Source organism: Zalophus californianus, chromosome 2, assembly GCF_009762305.2.
Source record: "Zalophus californianus isolate mZalCal1 chromosome 2, mZalCal1.pri.v2, whole genome shotgun sequence".
Lineage (NCBI taxonomy): Eukaryota > Metazoa > Chordata > Mammalia > Carnivora > Otariidae > Zalophus > Zalophus californianus.
Genome location: NC_045596.1, coordinates 158,178,360 through 158,191,676, shown reverse-complemented (window position 1 = coordinate 158,191,676; position 13,317 = coordinate 158,178,360). Strand labels below are relative to the sequence as shown.

At 51.2% G+C, this 13,317-nt stretch overlaps 1 protein-coding gene across 7 annotated transcripts in view; it reads left to right on the top strand.

Moving 5' to 3' along the window:
- The window catches only part of RHOBTB2 (Rho related BTB domain containing 2), a 30,792-nt gene extending 22,043 nt beyond the window's left edge, over positions 1 to 8,749 (top strand). For 5 of the 7 annotated variants that reach the window (XM_027598910.2, XM_027598911.2, XM_027598912.2 and 2 more), the window contains 3 exons: positions 1,683 to 1,771; positions 2,588 to 2,693; positions 4,154 to 8,748. In XM_027598910.2, coding sequence (XP_027454711.1) covers positions 1,683 to 1,771; positions 2,588 to 2,693; positions 4,154 to 4,371 — 413 coding nt within the window. In that variant the 3' untranslated portion in view covers positions 4,372 to 8,748. Of the gene's footprint in view, positions 1 to 1,682; positions 1,772 to 2,587; positions 2,694 to 4,153 lie in introns of all 7 variants that reach the window. The other 2 variants (XR_003520791.2, XM_027598914.2) reach the window with 2 other exon arrangements.
- The last annotated feature ends 4,568 nt before the right edge of the window (positions 8,750 to 13,317 follow it).

The following is a 13,317-nucleotide window of genomic DNA, read 5'->3' as shown; positions in this document are numbered from 1 at the left end:
AATTTTTTTTTCCCTTGCAGTTTATCTGTTGGAAGAAACCCACTGATGTTCCAGAAAATCTAGATTTTTCACTGACTGGCCATTGGGTCTAGGGGCTAGATCGGATCCATATTCAATTTTCTTTTGCTAAAACAACTTTATAGGTTATTCCTGTTTTGTTTTGTTTTAAGATCTTATTTTTAAGTAATCTCTATACCCAGTGTGGGGCTTGAGCTCACAACCCCGAGATCAAGGGTCACATACTCCACCAACTGAGCCAGCCAGGCACCCCTTTTCTGTTTTTCATCAAGAAGCTTTGTCTCTTTTTGTGATCTTTTTTGTGATGTTAGCAGCCACTGAGTATCATTGCCTGAATCCATTGATTCATGAGGTGTTGTGAAATGATAATATTCCAATTCAGTCATTCCTTCTTTTTCTGTTGGAATATGTTGAAAAAGAGAGCAGCTTCCCCTCACCTACTCTTTGCTTACCCAGTGGTGTGGTTTACATAGGAAGGGCAGATGAATGCTTGGTTGTATCCTTTTATTTACCGGTCTTCGAGATAAATTTGTTTCCCATCACCCTTTGCGGGTGTCTGATCAGTTCTTATTTTTAAGTGTTATTACAAACATACTCGATTGGTTTCAAATAATTACAGTTATCTTTGTTGAAGCTGGAATACCACACTGCACCTTTTGCCAGCAGGCGTCTTTTCAGGTTGGCACCAGAATGAGCTTTCTGGTTGTGTGGAACGACAAGATGTTCCAGGTTCATTCTGTACATCTCCTGCTGCAGACCTCGAATCAGCCATCTCTCTAAGAAGTCTGTTTCTTATAGTTGGACATGGTATTTCAAGACTATAATCTGAGCATTAGGGATGCACATGACTATACTGCATTGTTGTCTCTTGTTTCTAGGTCTTTTCTTAGATCTGGGAAATAGATTTTAAAGTTTGTTTATTTATTTGAGAAGGGGAGAGAGAGAGAGAGAGAGAGAGCATGAACAGGGGTAGGGGAGGAGCAGAGGGAGAGAGAATCTTAAGCAGGCTCCATGTCCAGTGTGGAGCCTGACATGGAGCTTGATCTCACAACCCTGAGATCACGACCTGAGCCAAAATCACAAGTCGGGTGCTTAACCAACCGAGTCACCCCGGCGCCCCCATGAAGATAAAATACCTCATGAGTTTATACTGATACAGTTAAACTTCAGGATTAAGAGTGTTTACTTCTTTAATATAAATGTTTTAACATAAAATATAAGGTCTGTTCACAATTTGTTATAAAATTTCAGTGAACACAAACAACTAGATTCAATCCATAGTTGTAATTCGTAGTTCTCAGCACAGCTGGGAGTTACCACCCTCTCTCATCCGTGTCAATGGCTGGTTCTGCTGGGGGCTTTCACCCTACATATACCAGACCACTGGGGGCAACAAATGTAGTTGGAACAGTTCTCCTGCTTGAGTCTAACTAACATCCACTTTTACTGCCCCAGCCCCGCTCCAATGGGAAAGTCTTGCTGTAATCCCAATTTCCTCACCGGTGGAGCAGACTTCAATCACCTGTGGTCTTTCCTGGCCTGCTGGGACTTGCCAGTGGGCCCTCCTGTCTGTCTGCCCTGCAGTGGGTCCCTGCCGGGGGTAGAAGTGAGTGCATGTCCATTCATATGGTTCTTCAGCTGATTCCTGACTGTGTGTGTCACAGAGCAGTACACAGTGACCGGGCTGATGGAAGCAACTCAGATGATGGTGGACATTGATGGGGACGTCCTCCTGTTCCTAGAACTGGCTCAGGTATGATGGCAGGGGAAGGACGCTCTCCACCGTTCTTGACTCTGGGCTCTGTCTGCCCATTGGCAGGGACTGAAGAAGGCTGGCAGGCAGTGGGTAGGAAGGGAGCCCGCTGTTAGACTTGGTTCCTGGATTGGGCAGGGCCTGCCTCATCGTCCATGCCAGAGGATTCACTCTGACATGCCGAGAGGAATGGGACTGGCGGGAAGGGACTGAGGCTTTGTACGACCATAGGGCAGGGGACAGAAGCCCAGTCTCGTACATACACGTGGTTGCAGCATGCCTGAGGTCACTGAGGACTCTTCATCTAAAATGGGCTGCCCACCTCCTTATTCCCAAGCAAACAAGCAAAGTCTCGCACACAGCCCTCCGAGTGCATCAATTCTGCCACTAGAAGCCAGCTCATGAAGTGGACGTTGCAGCTTTGAGGCATGTGGACACAGTTGGGGAAGTCGGCCCTCTAAGCCTGGTTGTGTACCCCTCCGTGCAGGCTGCTCTGGCCCCCGGTGGGCGGAGGAGGACATCTCCAGGGGGGATCTAAGGAGGACGGACATGGTAGGAAGGCACCACACGCATCTATGGATTCTGTGGGTGCTGGGGGCAGGACAGAGGTGACCTGATGTGACGGGGCGGTGGTGGCGCCAAGGAGCAAATTAAGTGTTTCCTCACACTTCTGTGTGGGTTTGCCTCTCAAGAGGGGCTCGTTACAACTGCAGGGCTTTGCCCATCTGCACCAAAGCTTGGGCTCTGAGGACAGCTACGGGTGTCTGTGTGGACCCTCCCTGGGCCTCCAGCGTAGGTGCTCCTTTTTGTCCCCAGTTCCACTGCGCGTACCAGTTGGCCGACTGGTGTCTTCACCACATCTGCACCAACTACAACAATGTGTGCCGCAAGTTCCCCCGAGACATGAAGGCCATGTCCCCAGGTAAGCGTCTCCTGCAGGACCTGTGTGTGCTCCTCCCGCATGCCGACGGGGCCAGATCTCCGACTCGACCCCAGGGCGTCCAGAAGCTGCCAGAGACCCTTGGGTTGGACTTGAGCTGGGGGAGGGGGGGGCGGCGGGCAGCTGGCAAAGGTGTATCCAGCCAAACAGAGGGGAGCCCAGGAAAAGATCAGGGCAGCTGGGGACCTCAGGCAATTCACTTTACCTCTCTGGGCTCCTATTTCTCACAAGTACAAAGAAGGCGTTGGACTTTTGGTATTTTTCAGACCTGGTATTTTTTGGGGGGGAGGTGTATTTTGGTATTTCGGACTTGGTATTTTTTTTTTTTTTTTAAAGATTTTATTTATTTATTTGACAAAGAGAGACACAGTGAGAGAGGGAGCACAAGCAGGGGGAGTGGGAGAGGGAGAAGCAGGCTTCCTGCAGAGCAGGGAGCCTGATGCGGGGCTCGATCCCAGGACCCTGAGATCATGACCTGAGCCGAAGGTAGACGCTTAACAACTGAGTATTTTTGAGACAGGGCTCCACAATAAGAACTATATTTTGTTGTGAGCCAGTACACATATTAAAAAACTATGAATTATTTTTAATGCGGCTTATGACCCACCACACTGATTTCACAACCTAGAAATAGGCACAGCTTGGATCACCCAGGTCCAGATGTCCTCTGAGGTCCCTGCGGTTCCACCTCTGCTTAATTAATGTCTCCAGTCCTGGGGCCCAACAGGAAGTGCACGGGCTCCCGGGAGCGGTGTCGTGGCCCCCTGAGTTCCTGCCACTATGCATTCTTCAGGTCTTCACTGGGCGCCCCGCACTCTCCCTGCTGCCCGGTCCTCCCGCACCGACCCCACCCGCAGGCTCTCCTTTACACCCTGCGGGCGTTTTCTTTCGCAAGCACAGCTCCAACCACATCACTGCCTTGGTCCAAACCTTCCACACCTTCCGCGCCTGCCACGCCTTCCGGAATCAGTCCGAACCCCTCGGCCTAGCCTTCCGTCCAGGCCGACCCCCCTTGTCCTCTTGCAGCCCTCCCTCCGCTTCCCTCAGAGGCCAGCTCTCGGCCGCCTGTGCTGCCACCCCAGCCGGGCCCAGCAGCTTGCTGCCTTTCTCCCTCCTCACGCTCCGTCGCAGCCTGGTGCGTTCCCAGCGCGCAGGAAGCCCATCTAGGTTGTCCCTCGGCCACGGAGCCCGGCGGAGCGGAAGTGCCTTGCCCCAGCCCTGGCGCTGGCTTTCTTGAGGAAGCTCTGCAGCGACACGGAGGGCTCTGAAGGCAGGGCTGACGCTCTGGCCCCTGGGACTGGGCGTGCCCCGGAGGGTCCCCAGGGTAGAAGTGTCAGGGAGGGAGCGGGGGGGGGGAGGGTAAGCGGGTGGCCCCTGGACACCCCCCCCCCCAACATCCCGGTGCCGGCCTTCTAACCAAGCCCTACTGCGCTGTGCTCCAGAAAACCAGGAGTATTTCGAGAAGCACCGCTGGCCGCCCGTCTGGTACCTGAAGGAGGAGGACCACTACCAGCGGGCACGGAAGGAGCGCCAGAAGGAGGACTACCTCCACCTGAAACGGCAGCCCAAGCGGCGGTGGCTGTTCTGGAACAGTCCCTCCTCGCCGTCCTCTTCTGCGGCCTCCTCGTCATCCCCCTCTTCGTCCTCGGCTGTGGTCTGAGATGCTGCCACCCTTTCTGGCCCTGCTGCCCTTCCCCCACTCCCCCCCGCCCCTCTGCTCTTCTGCATCGCCCCCTCCACCTTCCAGGGACAAGAGGACCCACGGAACCAGGACCCTAAGGGCAGCGCTGTTCTCAGCAGCCAACGTAGCTGGGGGGGGAGGGGCTTGTGGGTCAGTACGGGGACCCCCTGCAGGGGACTGCGGTTCCAGAGCAGGGCAGGGAGGCAGACGGCTGCTGGGAGGTGGGGAGGGGGAAGGCACCGAGAGCTTTGGCATCTGACTCTGGGCTGGAGAACGCTGGCGTCCATGGGAGACTCTCCCAGCCATGAGGCTGTGTGGCTCGGTCTGTGGAGGCAGCCCCCTCCCCGGGAGTGGCTGTGCTCGGGGAGGGTCCTGTCTCTCTTGGCCACGTTTTTCCATCCACGGACCTGAGGGTGGCAGATGTTCTGTGGGCAGTTTCCACACAGCGCCTACTCAGCTCCTCACCGGAGAAGTCAGGGTAGAAATGAAGCGTTCAGACCCAGCTCGAGGCTTCCACATCCTGGGGTGTGGCTGCCGAGGCCACGGGTGGGAAGGCTTGCACTCTGGCAAGCATCCCTCCCTCCCAGGGCGGTAGGTGGCCAGGCCTGATCGAGGATGGCAGAGCCTGGTCAGAGCTTTAGGCCTAGGAGCAGCGCCTCGTGGTGCCGTGAGAAACTTCTCCCTCCCTGTGCTTCACCATTCAGATCCAGAGATGGGAACCAAAGGAAACAGGTGGAACAGGGGAGAGGAGAAAGTGGGGGGGGGTGTCTGGGTGCAGCAACCCCATGCTCTCTGGGCTCCTCCCCCTGCCTCTGGTTAGCACGGCCTCTTAGCACGGTGGGGCAAAATTAGCAAACAAAACAAAACAAAACAAACAAACCCCCAAACAACAGCAAAAGCACCACCAACAAAAACATGTTGGCCTCTATCCCCTCAAAGAAAAGAAACAAGAACAGAAAAAGCCCCTGTGTCGCTTACAAAGTGGGGCCTCCGTGTTGATGAGACAAAAGCGTAGGCCGTGGAAGTGATTCCAGTGCCTGTGGGGAAAGGACTCGTCACCCACTGCGGCTGGGGATGCCCAGACCCTGCCGGCTGGCTCTGGGGACAGCACGAGTTCTGAGTTAGCGTGCTGGGATGGAGGCTTCCGGGGGCAGGGGCAGGGGGGTCTCAGGGCTTGAACATGGTATTGGACCCCTGCCTTGGCCCATCATGAGAATCTGTTCTCCTCCTCTCAGGATGTGAATGTGTGTGTGTGGGGGCGGTCAAAGGTCAGGGGAAAGGGCACCGACTTGGAGAATAGGAATCCGGGTAATGAAGGATCACAGGACATGACCTCACTTAGTGCTAGTTGTGGGGTGGGGAGGGTGAGGAAGGGAAGGAGGAAAAGGGGAAATGTGAGCAGGGGCAAAGCAAAGTCAGTCCCGGGAAGAGGGAGACCAGACCGGAGGATTGTGGGGGCTAAGACAGCAGCTTGTAACCCCATGGGGAAAAGCTGGGCCACATTTTACCTCTCCCGGTTTTGTGATTCTGACCCATATTTCAGCCCCCACACCGTATGTCGTCTTAAAAGCCAGAGTCCCACTGATGACGAGTGGAAGCCTGGGGTGGGCTCCACCAGCAAGACCCTGGCTTCAGGTCTGGGGTCAAGCAAACCCAGAAACAGGAAAAGTCTGGAACGATTCTGTGGTACTGAGACCTAGAGATCTGATGGTAAGTCATTGTCAAGAGAAGGAGTGGGAGGTGGCAGGCCAGGCGGGTCTAGGGTGGCACCCCCTGTTGTCTAAGCTGCCTCCCCTTCTCTAGGGTGGCTGGCCGGCTGGCAGGCCAGACGTCTGCTCCTGCCTGCTCCGTTCTCATCCTTGGCATCAGGGCGAGGCTGAGGAGCCAGGGGGCAAGGGCAGGAGGCAGCTCGCAAGGAGAGTGCAGCTCTGCACCCAGCACCCTTCTCTGGGGAAGGGAACCAGAGGTGTGGCCATGGGGTCTCCCGGGAATTCCTGGTGAGAGGGAAAGCAGAAACCTAAAGTCCAGGGGGAGGGGGAATGGGGGGCTGAGCAGCATGGCCTGCCGATGAGGATGCGAAAAGGCCAAGGGGGTGCAGGGAGCCCATGGGAGAGGAGCCACAGGACCATCCTGGCAACCTGGCAACCATCCTGGCTCACCCCTCAGGGACCCACTGTCCCTTCCTAGCCACACTCTGGGGGCCCAGCAGGCCCAGGTGCAAACCAGAGACACCACCTGGGGAGGCTGTGGGGGAGCCAGGCCAGGGCTGGTGACCTCCCAGGAGAGAAGGAGGGAGGAGGAGCAGAATTCCAGTCCCACAAGAACCTGGCATTTGGAAATGCAGGGAGACAGGAAGGACAAGTCACAGGAACACACCCCCCTGTACTCATGTCGCTCAAAGCTGCTTCAGAGGAGAGTGGGAGGGTGGGGGAGAAAACACACACACACCTCTTTTTATATAAGGTTTCATATTTAATTTGGTCATGAATTCATAATACATGAGTATTTTGTACCTAATCGCCTTCTTTGTGTTGTTTGATAATGTCCAACCACCTCTCCAGAGGAGGCACCTTCCACTGGAGAGAAGCATGAAAGGACACCAGTCGCCCATGAAATGCTAAGTGCCTGTTGAGGGCCAAGTGCCATTTGGACTGGGTCAGCTCTGTGCTCTGATGCAGCTTACCTTAAATGAATAAGCATGACCAACTCTGATAAGGCACTCAAGTCCTCTGAGAAAGGGACTGCAGGTGCACTGAAGGCTGACTAGCAAAAATCCGTGGCTCCTTCTGAAGATACAAGCGCCCTGCATGGAACCCTGAGTCTTCCAGGAAAGGGAAGGGGTGGGGAACCTCTGGAAGGAAGTGGGAGAGGGAGGTAAACAGCAAGGCCATGAGGGTTGTGCCCCTACCGAACTCTGCTAGAACATCAATTCCCTGAATGTGCCTAAAGTGTTCAGGTGATTCCAGTTTGGGCCCAGCCCTACCAGTCTGGGCACACACAGACCTTTGAGGTGGGGAAGCCTGAGAACCCTGAGAATAAACTCTGTACCATTATCCTGCCAGGACTGGAACATGGGTGTGGTGGGAGGAGAGCTGAAGATGAAGATGGGGCCAAAGGTCCACACTCGTGACCTGCAATGCAATGGCACATGACATAGAACCTATCTGCCACCTCAGCTCTAACCCATCTCCCACCCCTACCCACGTCCATCGGTGAGAAAGAGGCCCACCCAAACACAGGGATGCACAAGGATACCCCTTCTTCTCACTCTCCCTACTTGGAAACATCAGCCTATAAGTAATGTAAATAATCATACACCCACAAAATAAGGGGAAAGGGTGGGCACTTTAGAAGTTTCTGGCCATCAGATCCTGGAAAGCTCAAGCTGCATTTGAGGGAGAACCGGAACCCACCCAGGCCATCCAGAGGTGGGCTTTTTCGTCTTTCCCCTTTGTGTTTGTACTCATTCTATTGTTGCCTGCTCCCATTCAGGCAACCCGTGCAATCAGACTAGTAAGTGCATTTCAAAAGGTTCTACATGCTCACAGAAATCAAAAATACAAATCAGAATACAAAAATATAAAAATAGGAAGATGCACATCTTATAGCATTAATAGATATAAGTAAATGCAAGCATGCCAACATGGCTGCGCCTTACTATATAACAAATACAAGTAAAAAGTGCAATTCTCTTAGAATGAAGTCCCATGAATTGGAAAGAATGACACCCTAAAACAACTCGCAGTACACATATGAACATACACAGGCACCTTAAACCTGATACTGCAGGTTTGCTTCCAGACCACCCCAATAAAGCAAATATCACAATAAACGAGTCAAATGAGTCTTTTGGTTTCCCAGTGCATACAAAAGTCATATCTGCACCACGCTGTAGTCTATTAAATGTGCAATAGCATTATGTTTAGTAACCATGTATTAAATTAAAAAATACTTTATTACTTTAAAAAATGCCAACCATCATCTGAGCTTTCAGCGAATTGTAATCTTCTTGCCGGTGGAGGCTCTTGCCTCGCTGTTGGTGGCTGCTGACTGATCAGGGTGGTGGTTGCTGAAGGTGGGAATGGCTGTGGCAACTTCTTAAAATAAGACAACAGTGACCTTGGCCATGTTGATCGACTCTTCCGATTTCTCTGTATCACCGCGATGCTGTTCGATAGCATTTTAATCACAGTAGAACTTCTTGCAAAATCGGAGTCAGTCCTCTCCAACCTGCCGCTTCTCTATCAACTAAGTTTATGCAATGCTCTAAATCTGTTACCATCTCAACAATCTTCCCAGCGTCTTCCCCAGGAGTAGATTCCATCTCAAGTAACCCCTTTCTTTGCTCATCCATGAGCGGCAACTCCTCATCTGTTAGTTTGATCACGAGATGGCGGCCATTCAGTCCCATCTTCAGGCTCCACTTCCTGTTCTAGTTCTCTCGCTCTCTCCCCCACACTTCCTCCTCTGAAGTCTTGAACCCGCCAGGGTCATCCATGAACGTTGTGATCGAATTCTTCCAAGCTCCTGTTCATGTTGATATTTTGACGTCTTCCCATGAATCACATATGTTCTCCGTGGCACCTAGAATGGCGAATCTTTGCCAGAAGGTTTTTCAATTTGCTTTGCCCAAATCCATCGGAAGAATCGCTGTCTATGGCAGCCACCACCTTACAAAATGTATTTCCTAAATAATAAGACTTGAGGATCAAATGCCTCCTTGCTCGCCGGGCTGCAGCATGGCTGCTGTGTCAGCAGGAAACAACCATCGTCTCGTTCTACTTCTCCATCAGAGCTCGTGCGTGACCAGGTGCATGGTCAGTGAGCAGTCGTGGTTTGACAAGAATATTTTTTTTTCGGAGCGCTAGGTCTCAACGGTGCACTCAAAATATTCAGGAAACCACGTTGTGATCCGAAGTGCTGTCACCCAGGCTTTGTTGTTCCGTTCACAGAGCACAGGCCGAGCGGCACGAACACAACTCTCCAGGGTCCTGGGATTTTCAGAATGGTCAATGAGCGCTGGCCTCGACTTCAAGTCACCAGCTGCCTCAGCCCCTGACAAGAGAGTCAGCCCACCCTTGGAAGCTTTGCAGCCGGGCACTGACGTCCCCCCGGCCGCTGAGGGTCCTAGCTGGCGTCTTCTGCCAATAGAGGCCGTTTCATCCGCATTGGAAACCTGTTGCTCCGCGTAGCCTCCTTCATCACTTATCCCGCTGGGTCTCCCGGAGAACTGGCTGCAGCGTCTACCCCAGCGCTGGCCGCCTCCCCTCGCACCCTGATGTTACAGGGGCGGCGTCTTCCCTTACACCTCACGGACCCACCTCTGCCAGCTTCCGACGTTCCCCGAGCAGCTTCCTCACCGCTCTCAGCCTTCGCCCGACCGAAGCGAGTCAGCGCCTTGCTCAGGGTCAGGCTTTGGCTTAACGGGCCGTCGTGGCTCCTTTGCTCTTCTAGGCCGACCCGTCAGACCTTCGGCGCGGCCGCAATAAGGCTGTTCTGCTTTCTTACAGTTCGCGCGTTCACCGGAAGGCACTTTGAATTTCCTCCAACAACTTTTCCTTTGCGTTCTCGACCTGGCTGACTGTTGTGTGGCCTGCTTTTGGCCCATCTCAGCTTTCCTCACTGAGCTTAATCATTTCTAGCTTTTGATTTAAAGTGAGAGATGCGTGACTCTTCCTCACTTGAACACTTGGAGACCATTTTGGGGTTATTAATTGGCTAGTGGACCAGTCAGAAGATACACACCATTTATCAATTAAACTCACAATCTTGTATGGCGCAAAAAATTACAATAATAATATCGAACATCACTGATCACAGAACAACATAATGAACACGTTTGAAATATTGCAAGAATTACCAGAGTGTGCCACAGAGATACGAAGTCAGCAAATGCTGTTGGAAAAATGGCAACAACAGACTTGCTCAACTCAGGGTAGCCACAAACCTTCAATTTGTAAAAAATGCAGTATCTTTGAAGTGCAATAAAGTGAAACACAATAAAATGAGGTATTCCTGTAACTATAATCAACATAGAATCTTTCCACAATTTGCTTATCACACCCAGCATTTCCTAAAAAATATTCCAAGTGCGTTGAAAAAGTTCTAGAACATTCCAAGAGCTGTATGTTTTTGAATTAGAATTCCTTCAAGTATTCGTCAAGTATCTGCTCTTTCTTCCAGGCTGGTGTCCACTCATGCTTCCCCTTAAAGAAGAAAAGTAAACAAGGGAAGCTCAGATTCCTAAAGAGATTATTTCCATTCAGGATACAGGAGAGCGTGTCCCATCTTCTTAGATGCACTTTCCAGAGCCCACCAGGTTATCCTGAATTTTCTCCTTTGCATTTCTTTCCCGTCGCATTTCCAAGGCATCCAGTGGGGTGTTGACTGAGGCACCCCGTCCGGTCTTTTTGAGCCAAGACACCAGTATTTCATACAAGGCATCCTGCATGCCCAAAGCACAAGCTCTGGCCACAGGGATCTCACTGTCCGTGAGGCCCATCTGCCGCATAAGTAGGTTCCAGGAATTAAAGAACACAATGTTTGGAAAGTAATCAAAGAATGGCCTCAGCGTGGATTGGGGGGAAGCCACAGTGAGTTGGGAGCCACTTCAGAAAGGGCAGAAGGTGCTCAATCAGGCCTTGACCTAAGAGTGGAACCTGATGAGCTCCCCCTGCTGGTGAACCTGCTGTTCTGCATCCCTTATCTGTTTCCCATCCCCAGAAAGTCAGTTGGAACCGCCTGGGCCTCGCTTGAGCCAGAAGCACTTAGGGAGTCAAGGTCAGCAGAAAATCCTGCCCTAAGGCAGGGCTGATAGCCCATCTGGGAGGATAGACTGGTTATGGGGAGAACGCATTATGAGGTAGGAGACAGAGGGCGGGACAGACTGTGGGAACAACATGTCCTCAAAGGAGGAAAACTGCTCTAATCATGAGATGGATGTCCCAGGGCTGCCCGTACCTGCACCTGTGCACAGAGCAGGGGCATGGAGGTAGCAAGGTCTTGCTTTCCTCCCAGCTCAGTCTCACTGACCCACACTGTGGCAAAGCCAGATGGGGACAATCAGACTCCGAGTGAGAATTTAACCTGTAAGGCAGAGCAAATCATCATCAAATCCTGGGGCCATATTGAGATTAAATGAGATGTGTGTGAAATGCACCGCACACCACCATCTACAGATATATCAGGTGAGCACTGAATAAAAGTACATATATTTTCTGGTTGTTGCCTTGAAAAAAAAAAGCAGGTGATAACTTTTTTTGAGAGAGTGAGAGAGGGTGTGTATGCATGGGTGAGCAGCAAGGGTGGGGAGGAGGAAGGGGGGACAGAGGGAGAGAGAAAGAGAATCTTAAGCAGGCTCCACGCCCAGCATAGAGCCCAAGGGGGGTGGGAGGGGGGCTCGATCTCACGACCCTAAAATCGTGACCTGAGCCAAAATCAAGAATCTGACATTTAACCGACTGAGTCATCCAGGGGCCCCCCTCTCCACTGTTAATTCTAATAATATACGGTACAAACCCAGCCTATATAAAATATCATTTTAACATGCAATCAAGAAACAAAAAGTTATCAATGGGATAGTTTATATCCCTTTTTTGTACTAAGATTTGAAATAGTATGTAGTTTACAATTACAGCTCTCAAATTTGGTCTAGCCAGTGGGCGCCCTGCTGGCCAGCACAGCTCCTTAGGTGCCCTCAGTGCGAGTTAACGTGGCCCTGAGCAGCAAGGGAGGGGGGAGGAGGAGGCAGGATAATGGAGGAAGGAAGGACAGGGAACGGTTAGGAGATAGAGGGGCGCAGTGGGGAGAGAAGAGGCAGGAGAGGAGGACTTAGTTTCCAGATAGTGCAGTGACAATCAGCATAAACCCCCATCCTTCAAGTGTTCGTCAAGTATCTGCTCTTTCTTCCAGGTTTTATGGGACTCAAATGAAGAATACATATACAGGAGAGAACTTTGGAAAATCTAAAGTATGGGTTTATGCACAAATGTGAGGGTGCAATGATCAGTAACAATGTACCACATTGACAGTCTAAATAAGGGAATGAAGGTATCTGATAATCTCCATGGAGGGTGAAAAGGTATTTGGCTTAAAATTAAACAAAATTCTGATTTATAAAAAATACCTCAAAGGGGCGCCTGGGTGGCTTAGTCGGTTGAGCATCTGACTCTTGAATTCGTCTCAGGTCATGATCTCAGTGTCAGGAGATTGAGCCCAGAGTGGGGTTCTGTGCTCAGTGGGGACTCTGCTTGAGATTTTCTCTCTCCCTCTCCCTCTGCCCCTCCCCCTGCTCTTGCTTTCAAACAAATAAATAAAATCTTAAAAAAAAATACCTCAAAACAGGAAGGTGTATCTATAATAAGATTTTCTATATGAAAACAAGAGTCATCATTCCTAAGCATGAAATAGTAGAGGCCTTCCCGGTGAAATCAAATCAACACCAGAACACCTGCCTTTTCTAAGCACCCTGGGCACCATTCTTTCAGTTCTGGATGAAGCAGCATGCTTGATACAGAAGTGAGGCAGAACCAGTGCAAAGGGGCAGAAGTCATCATCACTGTAGATAAGAGTATAGATTTAAAACACCCTAAGAGGGTCACCTGGGTGGCTCAGTCATTAAGCATCTGCCTTCAGCTCAGGTCATGATCCCAGGGTCCTGGGATGGAGTCCTGCATTGGGCTCCCTGCTTAGCAGGGAGTCCGCTTCTCTCTCTCCCCCTCTGCCCCTCCCCCCTGCTCATTCTCTCTCAAATAAATAATAAATAAGTATCTTTAAAATAAAACACCCTAAGGCTTAAGCTATAATACTTAAAAGTGAATATATGGCTTGATGAATGTTAAAAACATAGCAGAAACAACATGGATCATTTCCAGAATAGATCACATATTAGGCCACAACACCAGCCTCAGCAAATTCAAAAAGATT